We start from the raw sequence: 21,225 nt of genomic DNA, 5'->3' as shown, positions 1-21,225 counted from the left end.
AGCGCTTGGAGGGAGCCAGCTCCAGGCTGTCCTCCCTGCTTAAAATCTCTCTCGGATTTTAAGGGCATCTTTACAGGATAAACCCGGCCTCCTAAGCGATTAGATCTCCCCAAAGCCGCGGTCTAATCGCGCAGAGGCTAAGTTAGAGAGAGAGATAAGCAGGAGATATCCAGCCTTTTTCTGCCAGAGAAACAACGTGGGAAAAAGTCGGCATAGAGCTTTCCCGCTCCGGCGCGGCGTTGGGCGCTGGGGTCAGGATCACAGACACTGTCATTTGCACAGAGAAAAGAAATGATAGGAAAAGAAAAGGGTTGGGAAAAAAGTACAGGAAAAAAAAAAAAAGGCAAGAAAAGAAAACAAACAACCACAAAAGCCCCAAACTCACCCCAGCTCAAAAATGACTGGGCGGCCAGAGCGGAGCGAGAGAAGGGAGATTAGAGCAGCGAGCTCTGGAGAAAGTGACTGTGTTCAGGTATGTTGTTTCGCTGAGTTATTGAAAGCATCATTGATACTTAAGAGATGATAAAAGTCCTGCCTCGCCCCCAGCTACAGTCTCGCTGGAGCCACAGTGCCTGCAGAAGATTGCCGAGCCTCATTACAGCAATTATTTTCCTTCTAACTTTGCTTCAACCTTAACGTTTTAAATTGCTGGAAATGAAAGCAGCGGGATGGGGGGTGGGGGAAAAGACAGAAAGAAAAATAGAGTCCCAATTTCTGAGCGGCTATTCCTTGAGCACAAAGATAAAGCACGAAATTAAAAAAAAATAATTTAAAAAAAGGAAAAAAGGAAAAGAAAAAAAAAAAGAAAAAAAGAAAAGGAGGAAACCAACTCTCTCCCTTACCCGAGGGATTCGTCAAACCAAAGCGGGTGGAGCGGCGCACTGAGGGGGCTCAGGGTGCGGCCGGCGGGGAACGCGGCGAGGCGGCGGCGCCGGTGCTGGCGGGATCGGCAGGCGCGGAGCCGGGGCTGCGTGTCCGCCGATTTCCTCCGCGGGGTTCTCAGCCGTCGCCAGCGGTTTCCTCGGGGCCGTGCTCGGCCGGGACGGGTTTCTAGCGGAGCCAGCCGCTGAGAACGGCGGGGTGTTCGAAAGCCCGAGGGTGAGCAGGAGACACGGCGCCGAGCGGTCCCGACCGGCAGTCCCGCGGGTGGCACCGGCCTCCGGGCCCGCGCTCCTGCCCAGCGCCATCGTCCCCACGCCCCATCGGCTCCGGTGCTGACATCGCCTCGCCATTAGCGTCCTTTATCCCCTTCTTCAGCACCAGCCGAACCGCGACAGCCCCCTCTCCTCCCTACTGCCCCAAATCCCGGTGCTCCGTCCCCCCGAGTAACATCGGCCGGCAAATGGAGCTCTGGGGAAAGCCCCTTCTCTCGCGCTAGGCTTGGCACTGAGGTGTGGGACATGTCAAGCCCTCCCCAGTCTTCACAGCCAGCGGGGGCTGCGGCCGGGACCCTCCCAGACACAGGGACCGGGAAGGGAGAGGAGCAACTTTTCTCTTTCCTAGGGCCAAGGAAACACGGCCGATCCTGGCGCCGCTGGGGGAAGCAGCAGCGATCACATGCACCTTCGGGGCAGGAATGAGGACGGAACTGCTGGCAAGGAGCAGTGGGGGGAAAGGAGGAAACCTCAAACAGCTGTGAGGACCGGGCAGCTCCGGGATGCACAGAAAATTGAACACTCAGCTGCTGTCTCACGATCCAAGGCTGAAGTCTCCTGAATAAGAGGGAAAACGGCTGCTTAGAGCCGGTCCCCCTCTCATCCCCTAATACACAAATTCAGTCTCTTCTTCTGTCACACCCGAGAGGGCAAAGAGCAAACAAATTGCATCAAACAGTAGCTTAAAATTAATTTATTTAACAAATATAGCTATAATATAAATGATAATAAAATTTCAAATATACAGTATATTACATAGTACACAGAGCCCCTTCCAAAGGAGCTGGTGGAGGAGCAAAGAAGGTAACAGACAGCACTGTTACATGGGAATGGGAAAGGCTGTTTTACACTTCTGTCTCTTGACCTCGCCTTGCAGAAAGTAAGAGAAATGTCCTGTCTTTCAGTCCCCTTTTGCCATCTCTTCCACAGTTCCTTCCCCTGTGTTAGGGGGCTCTCCGCAGGCTGCCAGCTGGACCCAGAGAAGCAGGACACAGTCGGCCCATCACCACCCTGCACCTGGAAAAAGCTGGGGCAACGCCTCAGGTTTCTGCCAGCTCCCCAGGACTGCTGAGATCAGAAGAGTGCTGGAATAAGGGCTCAGCATCAGAGGGGGAAGCAGAGAGGTCAAGCAGAGCCAAACTGGAGGAGTCTCTGCCATAGGCTCCACGGGGAAGTCCACAGAGAAGAGCCGGAGGAGCAGGGAGGGAGTGTGTGTGGAGCCAGCGGGAGCAGACAGTCAGCAGGGCTGGGCTCGGCTCAGGCTCTATGTGAGGTGGTACATGCTGTATCCCACATGCGCTGTGTACAGTCCCACAGGAGCCACGGGCAGCCCTGCCCGCTGAAAAGGGCTGGAGGCGCCGTACAGGGACGCACCGGCCACGGCCGGGCCGCCCAGTGGGAAGGAGATGCCAAAAGCAGCAGGCGGGAGCATGGGCTTGGCTGCCATCTTCAGCTTCTCCAGCTCAGCCTCCTGGAGCCTCTTGGCCTTGGCGCGACGGTTCTGGAACCAGATCTTCACCTGGGTCTCGGTGAGGCTGAGCGAGCTGGAGAACTCGGCGCGCTCGGCGATGGACAGGTACTGCTTCTGCCGAAACTTCCTCTCGAGGGCCAGCAGCTGCGCCGTGGTGAAGGGCGTCCGGGGCTTCCTGTTGGTCTTGTGCTTGCGCAGGGTGCAGGCGGGCGGGCTCAGCCGTCCTGTGCCCGGGAGCAGCCGGGGAAGAGGGGAAAGGAGAGACACCTCGGTCAGCAGTGGCCAAACCCCACAGCCTGCAGAGCCCCCTCCCTACCACAGCTGAGGTGGAGAAAGGCAGAGGTAGGGTCCCGCTTGAAGCAAGGTGCCCCAAATCACCAAGGTTGCCTGGGGCACCCTGAAAATTGCCGTCTCCCTTTCTAAAAATGAGAGCTGTGCTTCGCATCAGGAAGCTCTGACTCCATTGAAAAGAGCCCGGCAACGGGCAGGAATCAGACACCCACACCCCTTCACCTCCTGCCTTCATGGTTAGCCTGGCTCTCATGTACAGGAGACGCAAATAAAGGGAATGGCCCTCCAAAAAGAAGAAAAAAGTCCTGTTTTTTTATTGGATTACAGGAAAAAAAATAAACAAAACGGGCTGGCTTCTCAGCCTCACACCCTCTTCATTAGGCCCCTGGGAACCGGATTAAGCATGTAATTAATTACGAGGTCTGAATTGACACTCATACTCTATCTACCACTCTTCACCGGCCTGCTCCCTCTCCTCTTATTTAACATTTCTAAGGGTCTTCAACATCCATCTGGCCCGGTTTACTTAGCAACAGCAAATTTAACTTTGCAATTTAAATAAATTAAACCGCTGCTTTACTCTACACAAGTCCTGTCGGAAAACCTGCCGTTTTCCAAGGGACAGAGAAAGCAACTCTGTTTGCAGCTTTGCTAAGGGCACCCCAAACGCTTGGAGAGCCTCAGACCAAGGTCATCCCTTCGCACGGAATCCCTGGCAGGAAGGGAGCGCGGCCAGGCCGAGGGCAGCCGGCCCATGCTGCTCAGACCCGGGCTCAGTGCAGCCACTGGAAATTACCGGCCTTCACTGATCTCGGCTCTCACGCTGTTATTCGTATTAATTTAACTCTCTCTTCATGAAAGCAGGAAAACATCACTGATTGTGGCTCTTCGGAGTTTGGACATGCACCATTTAAGACACCAGCCGGTGGGGCTGAAGCCCGCAAAGCTGCCGCTTCTAAGAAACCGGTCTGTGCGCATCTTTATGGAATTACTTGAGCTACTTTCTGACGAGAGCCTCAGTGATGTTGACTCAAAATTTACATAGCTAGTTCGAGCCCCAGGTTAAATTAACAGGCTGGCCGCGTTGCTTTTTCTTCTCACCCCCCCCGGTTAACTTTTGGCACGAGATGTCAGCCTGGCACGGCCGCTCTTCCTGTGCGCTCGCAGCCATCCTACACACACTCTCGAATCCGTTCAGTACTTTGGACGGATCGAAGTGGCCCAGAAAAGTGCGAACCGTACGGAAAAATATACCGGGAGAGGCAGGCAGGGCGAAAGCGACAGGAAAGCCCCGGCCACCCGCGCAGCTTTGCCCTCAGTCCTCCCGGCCCCGGGGAAGGTCGCAGCCGGCCCGCAGAGCTCCCATCCCATTACTTACTCGGGGGAGGCGGCGAGAACCGTGGGGTTTGCATCCAGGGGCTCCGCTCCTGCTTCTCGGGGCTCTCCGCCTTAACGAGCGTGTCCTCAGGCAGCTTGACCAGCCCCCCGACGGAGAAGTGCCCGCCGAGGGGCAGCGGGGAAGGCGGCGCCTCCGCCGACAGCGCGCCCAGCCGAGGGCTGAGGCTGGCGCGGGGGGCCGCCCCAGCGCCCGGCGGGGGCCCGGCGCCCTCGGGTCCGTCCCTGCCTCCCGGCTTCCTGTGGTCGGCCATGAGTGCCTCCACGCTGAACGGCAAGAGGGATGGGGAAACCTTGGGCTTGTCGCTTTCCTCCTCCCCGCCCATCGCCGCCGCGACGGGGAGCGCGCCGCCGCCGGGACTGCTGAAGGCGGATGCGGGCAGCTCGTCGCTGCGGACCCCGGTGGGCGCGGCGGTCATATCCACAGCCGGGGCCATGCAGGGGCAGCCGACTGATGCCACCGCAGCGCCGGGCGGGAGCGATCGGCACCGCCGCTCATGGGGCCGGGGGTGCGGGCAGCCGGCAGCGCGCTCCAGCCCCGCGCCGCCGGCGCCGCCTCATAAAGCGGCGCGCGGGCGGCTCCGCCCAACCGGCGCGCGGGGGGCGGGGCCACACCGCCCCATTGGCTGCGACCCTGGCGGCGCGCGGGGGGCGGGGCTGCGGCTGCCGTCGGAGCGTCCCTCGCGCCCCGCCCCGCAGCCCTCAGCCCTCAGCCCTCGGTTCCGCTCCGCGTCTCCCGGGCCCGCTCCACGCCCCGGCTCTCGTCTCGGGAGGGAGAGAAGGGAGCCGGGTAGTAGGCGCAGCCCTCCGCTGTGGAGATGGGAAGGCTCAAAACTCGGGGAAAGATGCCGGCCTTTCTGCTCCTAAAGTGCAAGGGAGCGAGCCTAAGCCCGTTCTCCTTCAAAACTAGCAAACACCGGGCTGTCCCGAGTGTGACCTCTCAAAGGGAAGGAGACCCTGCCCGTTCCTCTGTCGTTTTGAGTTTTTTTGAGGAGTTTTTGGTTCTTTTTTTTTTTTTTTGGTTTATTTTGTTTGGGGTTTTGTTTGCTTGTTTGTTTGATTGGTTTGGTTTTTACACGATCGCCGGCCCTGCGGTGTGTTCGATGTGACTGTGGAGATCTGCGTTTATATTGGTACCCGCATACATAACGCATAAATTGAGCTACTTCTCATGGCATAGATGTGTGCGTGTCTGCAGATAACGAAATATTCGTTCACTTAAAAAGGAACATATAAGCCCCTGAGCCCTTAAAGTCCCGGCTATTTTGTTTTGTTAATTCGTTTTACGATCCCTTATCCCCGCGCCCAGGACGGATGTGCAGTAAAACGGAGCCGCTCTCTAATAACGGGATTGGCCGCTCGCTGAGAAAAGTTTATTGATAGCTGCAGGGCTCTAATCTCCTCGGAACACAAGAGCCTCTTGCAGTCATTTAAGGGCAATTATCTAAACGGGGAGGGACAGCGAATTCCCTTTCCTTTTAACTGGACCCTATAAAGATGGTAGATTAGGAGCATATAGATTATGAAATGAATTGATATAATAGACATTTTATTAACTGATAAGCAACAGGATCTTACTGAAATTAATTGTCCTGCGCGCAGCTCCACACACTTATCTCACACACGCGTGAGCACATGCCCTAGCGGGGTGTTTCCTGCGTCCCGCACATACATCACACCCCGTCCCGCATGTGCTGGGCTCACGGAGGGTCCCTCTCACCCGTGGAGGTGATCTGGAGGCGGTTTGCGGGCTGCTCCGCAGATTCCTGTACATGAAGGTGAACGCGCTTCGCACAGACATAAAGCTCACGCTGGTACCTCCAGCTGCCCTGCTGCTCCGTGCCGCCCCGCTCCTGCCAGGCGGGAGCAGAGGTGCCGCCGCCCAGCCCAGGCCGGCTCCGGGCCCCGCCGGTGCCGCTGCCGGTGCCGGTGCCCGCGCTGCCCGCAGCCTCCCCCGCGCCCCATCGGGCCGGGGTGCCGGGTCGGGCCGCGTCGGGGAGAGGGGGTGGGGGTGCTCGGAGAAGCGGCTGCATTGCTAATTGCGAGAATAAACAATCTGTCACGATTAGTCAGTGCCTCTAATAGGCAGACAAGTGATGTTGTTTTTAGGCGCCAGCAGCGGTCTGATCAAAGGCTTCAGCTGGAGGGGGACTATTGAGGACGTTAACCCGCATCAAGGGAGCAAGGCGCCTTAGCCCTGGGACATCGGCACATTCAGCCTGACAAAATTAGTTTGCTCTACCAATCACACGACATTTTCCCAAAGCCCGGTACTCGTCTCGAAGATGCACCCCCCCACCCCACCCCGACTAAGAAAACACGCAAATATATCGATGCATCGTGTCTCACAGCGTCACGGTGTCCCCTCCACCCGATCCTACAGGTAGGATCTTGTTTTGTTTGAGTTTTTAAATTATTATTTTTTTTTCCCCTGGTTCCAAACTTAACCATGCGAAAGAAGAAGGGATATGTTTATTAGACCTCCAGGCAGCCCCTGGGCTGAGTTCAATCTCGTTGTTTGATGGAAATATGAAAATTAAAATTAGAGCTGCTGTTTTTTTCCCCCCTCCTCACTTTTCTTTTGCACAATGATTTGAACATTGGGATGTTGCTGAGGTTTGAAGAGATGCGTGTGCGTCCCATACCGGGAGCGCGATCCCGCTCTCATTTAGAGTTGACAGAATGAGATAATTAGCTCTTTATTTACGTTTCAGCAATGAGCGCTTTGTGTTTACATTTCTGTCATACTCGCTGGTATTTCAATCACTGTAGCAATCACTACAGCAAGGACTTGATTCTAATTCACATGCTGGCTTTTCATCTGTTTGGCTGAAAACGAGATGCCAGTAAAGTGTCTTTCGTTTCTTGCTCATTTTTTCTTTCCCTTCTTTCTTAATGAAATCTACAAGTTTTAAGTTAGAAATGGAGAAAATAAATTTGCAAAACGAAATCTCCCTCAAGATTGACTTCTGTGTTCAGTGGGAAATTTTTAGTTTCCAAACTCTTCCTCCCTTACTCACTGCACTTTGGGTGACCAAAACACCACTGGATTTTAGGAATTATTTTAATACCTGTTTCATGTTGTTGATACTCTGGTTTGCTTTTAGGTGCCTCTCTTATGTTCCGCCCTGGGCTGCAAGGAAAATCGAAGTGAAAGGGCAGAGGGAAATAGGTGACTTTATTGGCGCTTGTTCCAGTCCGGTGTTTTTATTGGGAGCCGTGGCGTTTCCCCGAAGGCAGTTGTGCTAGATAACAATATTGGGCAATTAGCATCTTAAACAGTCCCGTTTCAGTATAATGAATGTGCTAGGCAAAGCCATTACCCATAGCATTTTATTTCGGTGGGAATACAACAAGGGCTGGGAGGAGTGCGTGGGGGATGGGGAGAAAGGACAGGAGGCAGCGCTAAGCCAATTCAGGGCATTGTCTGCCTTTTGTAAACGTTATCTTTGACTTAAAGGCAGAACTCAGAAAGGAGAGGGGTGTTGTTGTTTCCCTTGTTTCTATTTTATTTCTCCCGAGACAGCAGCTCTTAGGAGACCAGACAGTCCCGCAGGACACGAGCCGGCTCTGGGGACGGGCAGCTCCGGGGCAGTTCAGCTGCGCCGGGCACCGCCTGCGCGCTCCCTTGCGCGCACCCTGCGCGCCCGTCAGCAGCTTTGCTTCATCTCTGCGAGACTCAGCCCTGGGGGCAGAGAGCCAGAACTGCCGCAAGTGCTAAAAATGTCCCGCGAGCTTTACAAGCCCTCAAAGCCCTTCAAGCGCACAAAGTCCTCCCTGATTTCGTCGCTGGTTTCCGAGTGTCGGCAAAATGCGAAAACACCTCAGTTATTTTATTTTTGTCTTTCCCAACCCCGTTCTCCCCTTTTCTTTTCCTCTCTCGCTTTCTCCCTAATCCTTTCTGTCCAGATTAAACATAATCCAAACTACTTCCAAGGCTTCAGGGACCTGGACTGGTCCTCGGAAGGTCACCAAGAGCTGTTTGGATGGCCAAACTCCAGTCGCTAAGGCGTCCCCGGCTCTTTGAGGGTCGGAGGAGTCGGGCTGAAAGGAAGGCACTATTTCAAGTGGCCTAAATTAATTTGATCGCGACATTATGATGCACTTGGAAAAGATGAAAGAAAAGGCTGGCCGTCTCCTCCAAGATCTCTATAATTATAGATAATATATCCTATTTCAAAGCAATTAGCTCAATCAGGCGTAACGAGGCACTTTGCTGCCAGGGAGTAACAATGCCTTACGGTTATTTAAGCTTCAAGATGTCAAGCAGACTTCGAGACTCTGCTCTGCCCAAAAGGGAACTTGGCTGCCTTGGTGAGAGCCCCATGGCTAAGGCGCTGGTTTCCCTTCAGTGACAACACCCTTATTTAATTTAATATATACTTTTAAAGCTCTCGCAAAGGTGTCGCCTCTGCTGGAGAAGAGCACCGCTCCTCCAGGCGCGTTTGGGGCGGGCGCCTGTGCGGCATCACCTCTGCTCCTGCCAGCCAGCGCCGACCTGCCTCACCTCGGCGGCTCGCTCCGGGATGCTTGTGCTCTCCGAGCCTTTCCCCACTCGGTGCCTTTCTCTCGTTGGCTTTTCGGGGTTGTTCCTGCTATGTCTCACGGAGTCCTGCAGGCGTAGCCGCTGATGGGGCGCACTGGTGGATTCGCGGTCCCCAGCCCCAGTGCAGACCTCCCCGGCGATTCAGCGCCTCCTCCGGCCCCCAGAGCTTTACCCGGCCCTCGCCTCGGCTTTTACCTGAAGCGCTTGCAGATGGCAAGAACGCTCCCGAGAGCCCCGAGAGCACTGCGTTCCGTGTGTGTGAGGGGGCTCTGCAGTAACACCGGGCCGGCCCGGGTGTGTGAGGGAGCTCTGCAGTAACACCGGGCCGGCCCGGGTGTGTGAGGGGGCTCTGCAGTAACACCGGGCCGGCCCGGGTGTGTGAGGGGGCTCTGCAGTAACACCGAGCCCGCCCGGGTGTGTGAGGGGGCTCTGCAGTAACACCGGGCCGGCCCGGGTGTGTGAGGGAGCTCTGCAGTAACACCGAGCCCGCCCGGGTGTGTGAGGGGGCTCTGCAGTAACACCGGGCCGGCCCGGGTGTGTGAGGGAGCTCTGCAGTAACACCGGGCCGGCCCGGGTGTGTGAGGGAGCTCTGCAGTAACACCGGGCCCGCCCGGGTGTGTGAGGGGGCTCTGCAGTAACACCGGGCCCGCCCGGGTGTGTGAGGGGGCTCTGCAGTAACACCGGACCCGCCCGGGTGTGTGAGGGGGCTCTGCAGTAACACCGGGCCGGCCCGGGTGTGTGAGGGGGCTCTGCAGTAACACCTCGAGGGGAGCACGGCCCGGGGCCGGACCCCTGGTCCTGACCCACACCCGCAAGTGGGGTGCGCAGAGCGGGCTGTTCCCCCGTGCCCAGGGCCGGCGGCTGTGGCTGCGGGTTTAGGCCGAAATGCCGAAAAGCAGCTTCGGCCCGTTCTCCGGAGCCGCAGAGCCGCTCCCCGCCACAGCCGCGCCGGGCCCCGGGCGCTCCGCGGGGCTGCGCCGGGCCGGGCCGGGCGCTCGGCGGGGCCGCCGCGGGCACCGGGCTGGCCGGGAGCCTCTGCCCAGCGCGGCACGGCCCGGGCCCGGGAAGCCGCGAATGTAGAGCCGTGCTTGAACGAATCGCTGCCGAGGGAAAATTATTAACTGTACAATTAGCCTGTCAGCGTTCCTTTCAGGAATTTTTACTGTTGGGGGATAACCGAAGGGAAGAAACATTATAGATACAATTTAAAAAATAATGCTCCAAACCGGTAAAGCAGTTCAAGGGATAGAGGCCGGCGACGTGAATGCGAACTAAACAAAGTGTAACCACCCCTCCTTCTTCTCCCCATGTGCAAAATGGAAAGCTTATTACATGATTCACTGTGAATCACTAGATTGAATGCGATCATTATGAGTGAATGATAGTCGGAGGTCTGCTAGCCCTTTATTTCTTAGAGGCAAAAGTATAAAATATAAATGATCTTCTCTCTGCTCTCTCATAAAGGACATTCATTCAAAACCGCACTCTCTCTCTCTTCTGATTGCTTTGGTCCCCTCGAATTCCACAATGATCAAGGTAGATTATGAAGAGTCCCAGTTTATTTGTCTTCATGTCCTTGTTTATTGGTGGAGTATCACAAAATGTAATTTGTCCCAAATTCTTTAAGATGAGAAAATAGTTTGTGGTTGAAGGAATCCATGCCAGTACTGCCAAGGGAGTCTCCAATGCTCAGAGCAAGTCCATTATCATGCTATGTTATAGCATTTCCATATTTACTCCTCATTTCTCAAGCGTCTTTTACATATTGTTGCATAAGAAAAGGATTCGACAGTTCTAGTTATGAGATTTCCTAGATTTTTTTTACAGGCGGGGCCAGTTTACAAAAGCTGTATTGTTTAACTGAAGTCTGGGTTTCCATTTGGGGTAATTATTGTATTCCCAGTCTTCTTCTAATCATTTGCTCACAAGGACAGGTTTTTTTCTCTCGCCTTTTGAAGAAGATGAAATACCCCAAAGTTGCAAGACTATTGAAATAATCCTCCCACTTCTTTGTCTATTGTGTAAAAGCTATTTCTTACATCTCTCTAAATTACTGGAAAATATGTTACACAAAGGATCACATGAAAACATACAGCACAGTAGAAATGCATGCCACCACATTTTGAAAACACTCTGCAATCCTGATCTAAGTCTGATCCCACTAGAGAGGTGTGTGCAAGTGGAGGGGGAGACCAAACACAAAACAAACCCACTCTTCAGAAGGAAGTACATTTCAGCTCTATAATAATCAGCTCCTGAGGAAAGAATGTCTGTAGAACAGAAAATGAAGTGAAAGCAACGCCTGTGTGTGTGTCAGGGTTGCCTGTGCAGAAGAATTTCTCCTCCAGCTGCTGCCTCCAGCTGCAGAGCTGGAGGAGAGCCATGAGCCACGGCCCCACAGGCAGACACTGGCTCAGCCTGAGGCACAGCAGTGGAGCTCGGCAGGTCTCTTCTTCCCAGCATCTCTTTTCCACCTTCCTGCTGGAGTCACACAGCATCCCAAGCCAGACTGCTTCTCCCCCCGCCTTTAATTTGCATCGGTAAAATCCCAGTCCCAAGAATATCCCTCTTAACTCACAAGAAACAGGTTAGGGGAAAATGTTTATTTTCTTCCTCTGCTAAGATGATTCAAAAGAGATTGCCTTAAGCCAAAACCTTCCACTTAGGAAAACTATATTCATGCAAATACATATAGATGGAATTTAATTTTTTGTGTAAAGGAAACTACAGCTAAACAGCAGAGTAACTGGTGTCAGGTATTTTCCAGACTCTGTCAATTGAAAAACAAAACATCATCACACTCCTGCAAATATCAAAGTCATCCTCAAGTATTTGAAACTGTCCTGATGATATGCAACCCCAGCTTAGAAACTCCAGAACTGCCTTATTTTGGTGATGTAACCTCACCACATCCTTTTGCTTAGTGGCAGCCGATGGCTAGATATGATGCTGGGAGCTACATCATTCTAATAAACCAATATATCCAAACAAATTCACTGCCAGAGGAGGAGAAAAAAAAATCCCAACTATTTTGTAGGGAAACACAGCTTTTAGAAAGCTTATGTTCCTCTTAGACTTTCCATCAACCACAAGCATAGTCATAATCTAAAATGTTCCTGGCTTTCCCGCTGCTGGGCTGATTAGCTTTTGGAGCAGAAGAGATAACATTTCTAGACATTGGTCTGCCTTGTGCTGCCTTCATGTTATTGTCAGTGTATGTGCTTTTGACATTATTTACGTAGAGAGTGTGGGCTTTCACTTGGGGTTGGACTTTGCTTTTCAACAACTGAGGATTTTTGTGTCTTTCAAAGCAGGACTTATTTCAGCCTCTCAAACAATGTCAGACTTCTTGCAATCCACGGCTTTAAGGTACAACAGCCTCCAAGCACCCTCCAGCCCCTGCAGGGCAAGCCCAGGTCATGAGTGGCTGCGGGGTGCCCAGAGCAGGCACACTGGCTGCTGCCCACCACCCTGCCAGCAGCACGGACCACACTGAGGAGTGGGATGATGTCCTGCCATTGGGTCTGAACTTGGCTGGTTTGGAGTGGCACCAGGTGCAGTCTGTCCCCTGCTATTAATGGTCCTATAACCCTTGGATGGATTTAGGTCTGTTTGATTTTTACTTCTGAAACAATCTTAAGATAACACAGAGACACAAGGAGGAGGATCTGACAGCAGGCAGAGCAGTATGTTCAACACATGGAATTAGTTATCTCCCTGAGGTTTCCTGGTGCTATTTTGCAAGTGATTTCACCTTTTTTATGCAGAAATCTCGCATCAGAGTCCAACCTTTACTAGTTACTAAGTGCAGCTGCAAACCCCCGCAGTAGGTGACATGCAAGCACACACACACACACACACACACTGCACATCCTGACTCCCACACTGTTTTCATGGGGGCTTCAATATGGGGACAATTCACAGCTCACATGACCCAGCAGTAGCTATTTACAGAAAAAAAATAATGTGCAGCAGCCTCACAGGTAAATTCAATCCTTCTCTCTAGCCAACACAAGTCGCTAAATGTCAGTGATGTATAAATCCAGGGACTGAAAAAGAAATGCCACAGGAGTGCACACAGACCAGGCAAGGAATGGGAGCAGTACATTCACTGATAGTGACAGGGAACACCTCTATTCCAGCAGAGAGTTTGAAAAATAAGGGTGGGAGGGAAGGAGAAGAAGAAAAAAAGGGAGAAAAGAGTACCACGAGCATCTTGGAAAGTCACCGGAAGCTTTGTTCTTAGGAATAAATCTGGCTTCTTGTGATCCCCTTTCAGTAGTGCTGGCTGGGAGCCAGCTGGGTCCCCTGGAGTCCCCCTGGCCTTTTTGTCTGGAGCCTGGGAATCTGTCTAGAGCACAAGGCTGGGGGGACCAGACTTGTATTTGCAGGAGGGGTAGGCTTAGGCAGTGCCCACGTGGAGGAGAGGGGGTTTGCAATCCTCAGACCCTTGGGAAACTTTCCCCCAGGGCTGGTGGGTGGCCAGGGGAGCTTTTCCTGCTTTGGGGGCACTCTCAAGGGAGGTGTGTGGACTAGGGAGCAGGAGAAAATGCAGACTGGCTGTCTCCAGGCCTGAGATGCTAGAGCAAATGGGGTGGGATGGAGGGGAGTGAGCAATGCTCTCTGGCCCTTACCCAGCTGGCCTGTGCAAGTTGTCCCAGGGCTTCTCACCCTCCCCAAGATATAGTTGCAAAGGAAAATGCCAAATAAAATGATAAATTACCAACAAACAGAACAAAACCAAAAGCTTTGGACCCATGGAGCATTATATTTCCCTTGCCCCACTAGGCCTTCCTTTCTGCAGACCTCTTTTAGGGTGATGAAAACTGGGCTCTCAAATCTCCCTGTCAGATCCAAAGATGCTGATTGGTATCTTTCCAATACTTATGGGTTTTCACGCATGATTGAGACCTTTCCAAAGATTTATTCATTTATTCTTTCAGATTCAGTTATCCTGGTATCCAGTTATTCTGCCTTTATTTTTGTATTTTCACCCGCCCTCTTTATGACCTTTAGAAATAAAATTCAATTTATTTGGCTACTTCACAGACAAAATCTAAAGCCTACCTTAATTTGTAGTTTACTAGCCTTCTGATGTGAGACTACATAGAGAGCCCCTATCTGATCAAATGGCTGGTACCCTGACACAGTCCAATTATGTGAAAATATATCCTTGCTTATCATTTCAAATATCATAAAAGTGGAGAAACTGAAGTAGCTCCCTGTCTGTTGGATTTTCCTGTTCAGACACACTTGTTTGAACAGGCACCGTGAGACTTTTCTGTCATCTTGGAGGAGTTCAAAAGCGTTTTCTCCTTGAAAGCCCCGAGATGGGTGATGGTGGCCACCCCCAGCCAGCTCCCAGTCAGGCAAGGCAGGGAGAGGGTAAGAAAGGGATGTCCCCTGCAGCTGAGCACTCTGTTCTCTGGCCATGAAATGCACCTGGCATCTCCCTGCAGCCTCCCCCAGCTCTTCTCCCCAGCCTGGCCCTGCTCCTGAACTGGTACCCACCCCACAGAAACCCCTGTCCCAGCCTGGTCTCTCTGCATCCCTCTTCCCCACCCAGTAAAGGATTTTTTCAGTTTTTTGATAATTTCATAGGAGTAGGTTTCATTGAAATAATTGATAACAATTATAGTTGAGTATATAAAATAGGTCTTGGGGATTTTAAGTATTCTTATGCTTCCCCTTTCTAAGCATCTGCAATAATTCTATCTTTAGTAACTTGACAAAATTGGTTGTCTGTTAAGGCATATGCAGAACTGGTAAGACATTGAGAAAACCAAATTAGGTACAATAAGTCACTGCTTTTGAAAAATCATATTTTCTACCAATTTCCTTCTTTTTATCATTTTTACTCCTTTTTTATTCTCAATTGTAAAGATTTAATAAAATTTACTTTTTCTTGAAATAGAACTATATTTAGTAATTATATTTGATAAAGAAGATTACCTTTTGCTTTGATCTGATTTTGTTTATGTTTGTGTTGTGTTTGGGAAAACTGATATATAGTGCTGACTAGGTCTTCCTTTGTGCTTCTCTGTGATTCTTTAAATCAAATTATGTCTGAAAGAAGCCACTATACAAGCAGTTGAAGTGCTCAGTCTTTTATTTACCAGTACTATCACTTTTTAGGCTTGAGAAAGACAAATTTCTTACAGAGAGAGGAAGGAACTTGTGAACAAGTTGAAGCAGACTGTAAAGTCAGAGATATTAATAGCCAAATCAGTCAGAGGCTTTTCCAGACACAAGGATGTTGGAACTAGGTGGGAGGCATTCCCTGACTCAGCACTGTAAGGGCAGGGTGCTATTTAATGAATAGCTTGCAATGACATTTTTCAGGTATCTTTATGGAAGGTGTTGGACATACTCAATTACTGAAGCATAAAATAGAAAATGAAACAAAAATCTCTCCTGCAGGGTGCAATTCCTAAACACAGAGTACTCTGAGTTCCTGCCTGGATCAGGGGGAACTGAATGACTGAGAGCACTCCATACAGATCCAAGGCCACTCCACACAAAGCCAGGTGTTTATACCAACCCAGAGTCAGGCTTTGATTAAAGGAGGGTTGAGCTGGCAAAGCTCCACGGCCCAAGGGCTGCCCCTAATTCACATATAAGAGATCATCTTGCAGATGAATCTCTCTTGCAGAAGGTAGTGAAACCATGCAACTGTAGGCTTGATCACAGAATTCTGGTTGCATCTCTTGAAATGGAGAATTGCACTTTGGGAGTTGCAGTCTTCACACCTGTCATCACCCTGAGAAGTTTCTGGGTTCATTTATAATGTATAAGGACTGATGGAAACATCACATTCCTTAAAATGATCTCCTATATACATAACAGGCCTTTGCATTTTATCCAGTTATAATAGCATTGAGTTAAAAAAGGTGTGTACTTGGATAAAAGACAGCTTCCAAAAAGGTAGCTGCTCTTAAGCTGGAAATCCTAAAATATAAAGAAGTCATCACTGAAATTCAGAGATTGTTTTAGTTAATTACCTGAGCAGCAAGAAGCCTGTTTTAATTTCAGCATAACTCTCTGTTCTCAGTTTTCGTGTGTTGTTCTATACAACTATCACTTCTAAATTGTGGTGAATGATCTTTCCTCCTGTAAGGAGATGAAACCCTCTCTCATGCTTCCTTTAAGTTGAAGAAAGAAACACCTGGATGGAGCTGTTTCTTCATCTATCTGCCCTTGTTTCCAGTCTCTAGTCCCATCTGTGTAAGTCTTGTTGACACTCCCTCCAGCATTGTGCCTTTCTCCAAGTGCAGACCGAGGCCTGGCTTTGCTGTTAGAGTGCACTTGGATGGTGTATGCTGAGGTGTTTGACCCTGTCCACACTTCTGCTCCTCATGTCTCAACACCAGTGAACTTTGGGTCTGTCACTGAGCACTCATTCTACTGCCCAAAGCAACCACAGCCTACCAGGAACATCCACAGAAATGGTGCTTATGAATTATTCAGGTGTTTTCAGCATTTACTCCAGGATCTGGGTTTTCAGGGCTTCCTGCACTCCTCCATAAGATGTAAGAGGTGGAGAGGTGCTAGCCCTCCAAAGAGGAACCTTCCCTTTGCTCTTTACAGCAGCCTTAAAGGGAAAACCCTGAAACAATTGTCAGCTGTGTTTGGATATGGAGTCACTTCTGCTTCTTATGCATGTCCTAAAAAATCTCATGGGATGCACCATAGCTTGCAGATCCATGAAAGGGCTTTGTAGATATCTGAGCTAATGGCAACAGATAATCTATTACACTGTAATTCACACCCTGCACTGACTTATCCATCACTTTTCCTCCTTCTTTTAGCACTTATGTACAGCTTCTGTGCTTGGTGTACCTGCCAACTGGGCCAACAGTAATCATTAAACAGGTTGTAATATTCAGCATGCAATGTATGTGTTACCCACTTCTCTGGAAACATACATTTACTGCAGGCCTCATAACTTTTGCTTTACTTTTCCCAGCATTTGAGAGCAGTGGCTTGTTTGAGGGCAAATGTCCTGTGGCAGCAGAGGACCTTATCCTCACTCTGTCTGCACAGTGTCCTTTGCTGGGCATTTGGTCCCAGCCAGGCCATCATGGTGTGCTGCAAACACATGGGCTGTGATCCCACGGATTCTGCTGAGTATGTGGGATGAAAACTGGGGCTTAGTGCATGATTTTTGGAATTGGTTGTCTTTGCTTATAGCTCTAATTTCTTTGCATGTCAGAAAGAAATATGGGGTGGGAGGATTGGGAGGAAAAGATGTGTAGTCCCAGAGAGGGGAGGCCATATTCAGCAGTCTGGTTTCTAATGTCACAAGGAACCCTTGTGGAATATTCCTCCTTGATGTGGTCAGAAATCTCTCTTTAGGAGATGCCATAACAGCTAGGCAGCCTGGCACAAGTTTGGCTTCACTGAGGTTTTAGTGAGCAGGTCCACTAAATTGTGATGTGCACTTATTCACATCACAAAAGGAATATGCAGGATCAGGGAGCATGAACTGGAAGGTACACTCAGTTTTTATCACTTCATCCTGGAACAAAACCAGGCAGTTTCCTATTTTTTTGTTTGTTTCTTTTATTTCAATTTCAATTATAACATCTCTGACATTTCTAGACTGAAAGGCACAAATGCACCTTAACCTGGGGCTCAGTTCTGAGGTGAAAAACTCTGTTCTAAATATTGAAGTCCATTGACTCCTATAAGAGGCTTGTTTTGGTCCTGTCAGTGATAGCAAAACCTCCCTGAAATTAGAAAATGCCAGCCTGGAGCAAAAATCAGCTCAGCACAGAGGAAATCATTTTATCTGAGGGATACTTGGTATGGGCTTCAGTAACAGTTAAAGAGAAAATATGGTAACACTTAAGAGTTCAACAACAAGCAAGAGCAAGTCATGGACTCCTTGCAGTTAGTGTAACCCCCTTGAAGTCTACAAGCCAAATGCATGGGAGGTGAGGATCTGTCCCTCTATCCTATGGGCACACTCAGCTCAGATAACACAGATGTGTTAGATTAAGGAGAGAACCTTATAAAATAAAGCACTGGCTGCACTGGGAAAGCCTTTTTTGGTTTTTTGTTTTTTTTTTTTTTTTTTTTATCTGTCTATTAAAACATCAAAACACAACAACAAAAAAAAAAGGTATAAGGCAGAGCAGAGAAGTAAATCAAAGAAGTTGATACAGTCCTCCAGATTTATACTCTTTAGACTTTTTTTTTTTTTGTCTCATGCACCCAACTGGTTTAAAGGTCTATTCTCTTTGTGGTACATGCATGCACATAACTACCATTGATGTGGAGTCTCCAGGTGATTTGATGTGCATTCCACATAAGGCATGGTGTCAAGTATATGATCCCCACACAAAAGAGCTGCCTGAGAACTACTCTTTGGAATATTTTTTTTTTTTAGATTCCTTTGCTCTGCATCTAGAATTTAGCAGATCAGAGTGCCTAACCAAGCAGTGGAACTACCACTGCTACTCTTTCATCAGCTTTGATGTGTGTCAATTTATTGAGGGGGGGGGAAGGGGGGGGGCCTAATGGGAAGAAAAATTTTAAATATGGGTGCAGTCTTGCAAAATGTTGAATATTTTGTAAAAAAAGCAATTAAATAATAAATAATTAAAGGGGCTTGAGATTTTTTAGCAAATCAAAAGAGGCAAGCAGAAGTGAAAATGTGTTTTTGGAACACACAAATTTCAGAAATCATTCCCCATGTCACTGTATGGTCTCTGTTAAGGGTTTTTAGGTCCACACTGTGATTCATTCCAACTCAAGCCTAGAGCAAGTCTGCTCTCCTCTCCACTGGGTGCTGCAAACCCAGCTATGCAGGCAATCACAACTTGTATGAGATACAGACATTTAGCAAAGCCAGCAGGTGAATATACCCATGTCCATGCCCAGCAGCTGATTTCATGTCAGCCACAGCACCACAAGTCAGGATGCACCGAGACATCCTTTAAGGATGGACTAAAAATATGTATCAGGTCTTGAGCTTTCTATTCTGGTTTGATATATTGTCCTTCCATGGCAGGAAGGACAAAAACTCCCATTTGAAGGTAGGATTTTTGTACAGTAAACTAACAGGTGGTTTTTCAGATAAAACCTAAGCTCAGTATTTCATGTTGTCAGCATTAGACTTTCCTGTGTTTCAGAGACAAGCACCAACAATCTTTGTTGTACCAGATCTCTTCTTTCTTGCACACACACGTGCAGTCCACCTCCCACATGGGAGCCAGCTACAGCTGTGATAGAAAAACTTCTAAATTACTGTTAATTTTATTGTATGATCAGACATTTCCCATTTTAAACCAAATGAAATTGTGGCCCTTTTGGACAGGCTGTATGCATATATTGTTTCCAGTTTTCCATGTTTACCTTCCTGTCTTCTGTTCTTCTACTGTCCCAAATGCCCTGTTTGAATGCAGAAGCAGAGTGACTAGGAAAAGGGATGAAGGATTTGGAGAAAAATTGGGTTGCATGGTTTGAAGGAATGGAATAAACAGACACAAAGAGGTTTGTGACAGGGCTAGGATGGGCTCAGCAGAACACTGGAAACCAAATATTATGAGACTCATATGGATATGCTGTAGGTTTTCTTTCATTGAGAAAGAGGAAAAGAGAAATTTAGATGGTACTGATTTATTTTTTTATAAGGAAACTGAGCTGGAAAGAATCACATATGGTAATAGTCCTTTGAGTCCTCTGATCTAGTTACTGTCTGAAAGATTTTTTTGATGGAAAATGCACACCTAGATAAGACAAAATCAAATGCTATCAAATTTGATTATTTTTATTCAGTCAAACTCCCCTCTAATTCAAAAATATCAGATTTGTTTTCCTATTCATACCTATTCTCTAACACTTGTCACTTTTTTAAACATGAGTAGCTAAAAAACTAAACTCAGTTTTCTGTTTGAACAAATTACAGGTTTTAATCTTTTTTTTCTTCATGCCAAGGGAAATTTTAAATTGAAATCCTTCCTTCTCCTCTGATTAAATTCACAACAACTTAGACCCTTCCTTCTGCAGCACAGCTGACATTTCTATGCACATCTTTCACCATTCAAATCATTAAGGAGCACAACTTGTTTCAATTTCAGTGTCCTTACTGTAAGGAAACACCAAACATAGGCTGTTGGAAATGTCCCTCTATCAGAGATCACACAGAAACTCATGTTTTAAGGTGCTGAAAAAAACAACATATTTCAAAGCACCATCTTCCATCTGACTCTGTACCTCATGGATTCTTGGCAAGACAAAACTGCAAGAGTTACCTACAGTAGGAACCACAAAAACCACAATGGGCCTTATAAGTTGCCAAAACACTTGGATTGTTATCAATAAACACTGGCAGAGGTCAAAGGGCTCCTCTGGCTGTGGAGCTGAGGATGCTGAGATGGCAGGGGAACAGGACCAGACAATGGAAGGGACTGGGGAGGAGGACTGAAAAATGGGAATAGGGAGAGCTGAACTTCCAAAATACTTATCACCTGCTACTCCATATCCTTTTGCAGGACTGCTGTGCAGTGGCACAAGCTTCATCCAAGCAAGGAGAAAAAACATTTGCTTCTGACCTAGATAAGTCATGATTTCAAGAATGCATGTAGATATGAACTACAGCATTTCCACAAATGTATTTTTGAGTTGTAACTTTCCTATGCAAACTACTGGGGCAGCAGCTCCTCAAACTGAGGACCAAAATACTTTTATACAGATTATTGTGATTTCTTTAATAATCCCAAATGAAGGTGCAGCTATATTGTATCCTGTGGCTTTTAGAATCTTTTTTGCAGCATGAATCCCCATCATACACCTGCAGAAGGACCAGTAAAAAAATACTCTTTTACAGGTGCAAGTGCCATTTGTTTCTAGATATCCCTAAGGACTATATTTTGTTTTTAATGTTTTGATTTAGCAAACCCAGAAAATTTACAGAAATAAAAGTTTACTTAGCAGAGAGTTGCTCATTAGCTAGTCTGAATTACACACAATTGAGGCAATATTAGCCATTAAAAAAAATAGAAAAGGTTTGGAAGGGAGCACAGAAGAAAAACTCAGAAGTACCTTGATACTACCAGAAATTTGTTGACAGGTTGTGGATATTTTTTTTTTCTCTCTTTAGTTTTAAAGCTAAGAATACTTTTCATGAAAAGACATGATTGATCTTGATCTGGGAATTCATATGCTTCACTCAATTATTCTATGTTTGAAGATAGCTTGTCATTTGTGACAACATAGTCATTATTTTTCTTAGCAATGAATAGAATGACAAGACAATAATTAGTGTGTGGGTAGAAGACCAGAAGATAGCAGAAGCTGCTGCAAACATCTAATCTAGAATTTTGTACCCTGTCCAGAAGGTTATTTTGCAGAGAGTTTTAACA

The 21,225-nt window shown here is 48.6% G+C and overlaps 1 protein-coding gene across 1 annotated transcript; it reads right to left on the bottom strand.

Moving 5' to 3' along the window:
- Positions 1-1,832: 1,832 nt before the first annotated feature.
- On the bottom strand, positions 1,833-4,748 carry MSX1 (msh homeobox 1). Its single transcript, XM_036382429.1, has 2 exons — positions 4,295-4,748; positions 1,833-2,849 (listed from the first exon to the last, which is right to left on the bottom strand). Exons 1-2 carry the CDS (start codon positions 4,746-4,748, stop codon positions 2,419-2,421), a joined length of 885 nt encoding a protein of 294 aa, XP_036238322.1. The 3' UTR covers positions 1,833-2,418.
- Positions 4,749-21,225: the final 16,477 nt, after the last annotated feature.

Source organism: Molothrus ater, chromosome 4 (assembly GCF_012460135.2).
Source record: "Molothrus ater isolate BHLD 08-10-18 breed brown headed cowbird chromosome 4, BPBGC_Mater_1.1, whole genome shotgun sequence".
NCBI lineage: Eukaryota > Metazoa > Chordata > Aves > Passeriformes > Icteridae > Molothrus > Molothrus ater.
The sequence above is the reverse complement of the archived record's forward strand: the minus strand, read 5'-3'. Positions and strand labels throughout refer to the sequence as shown.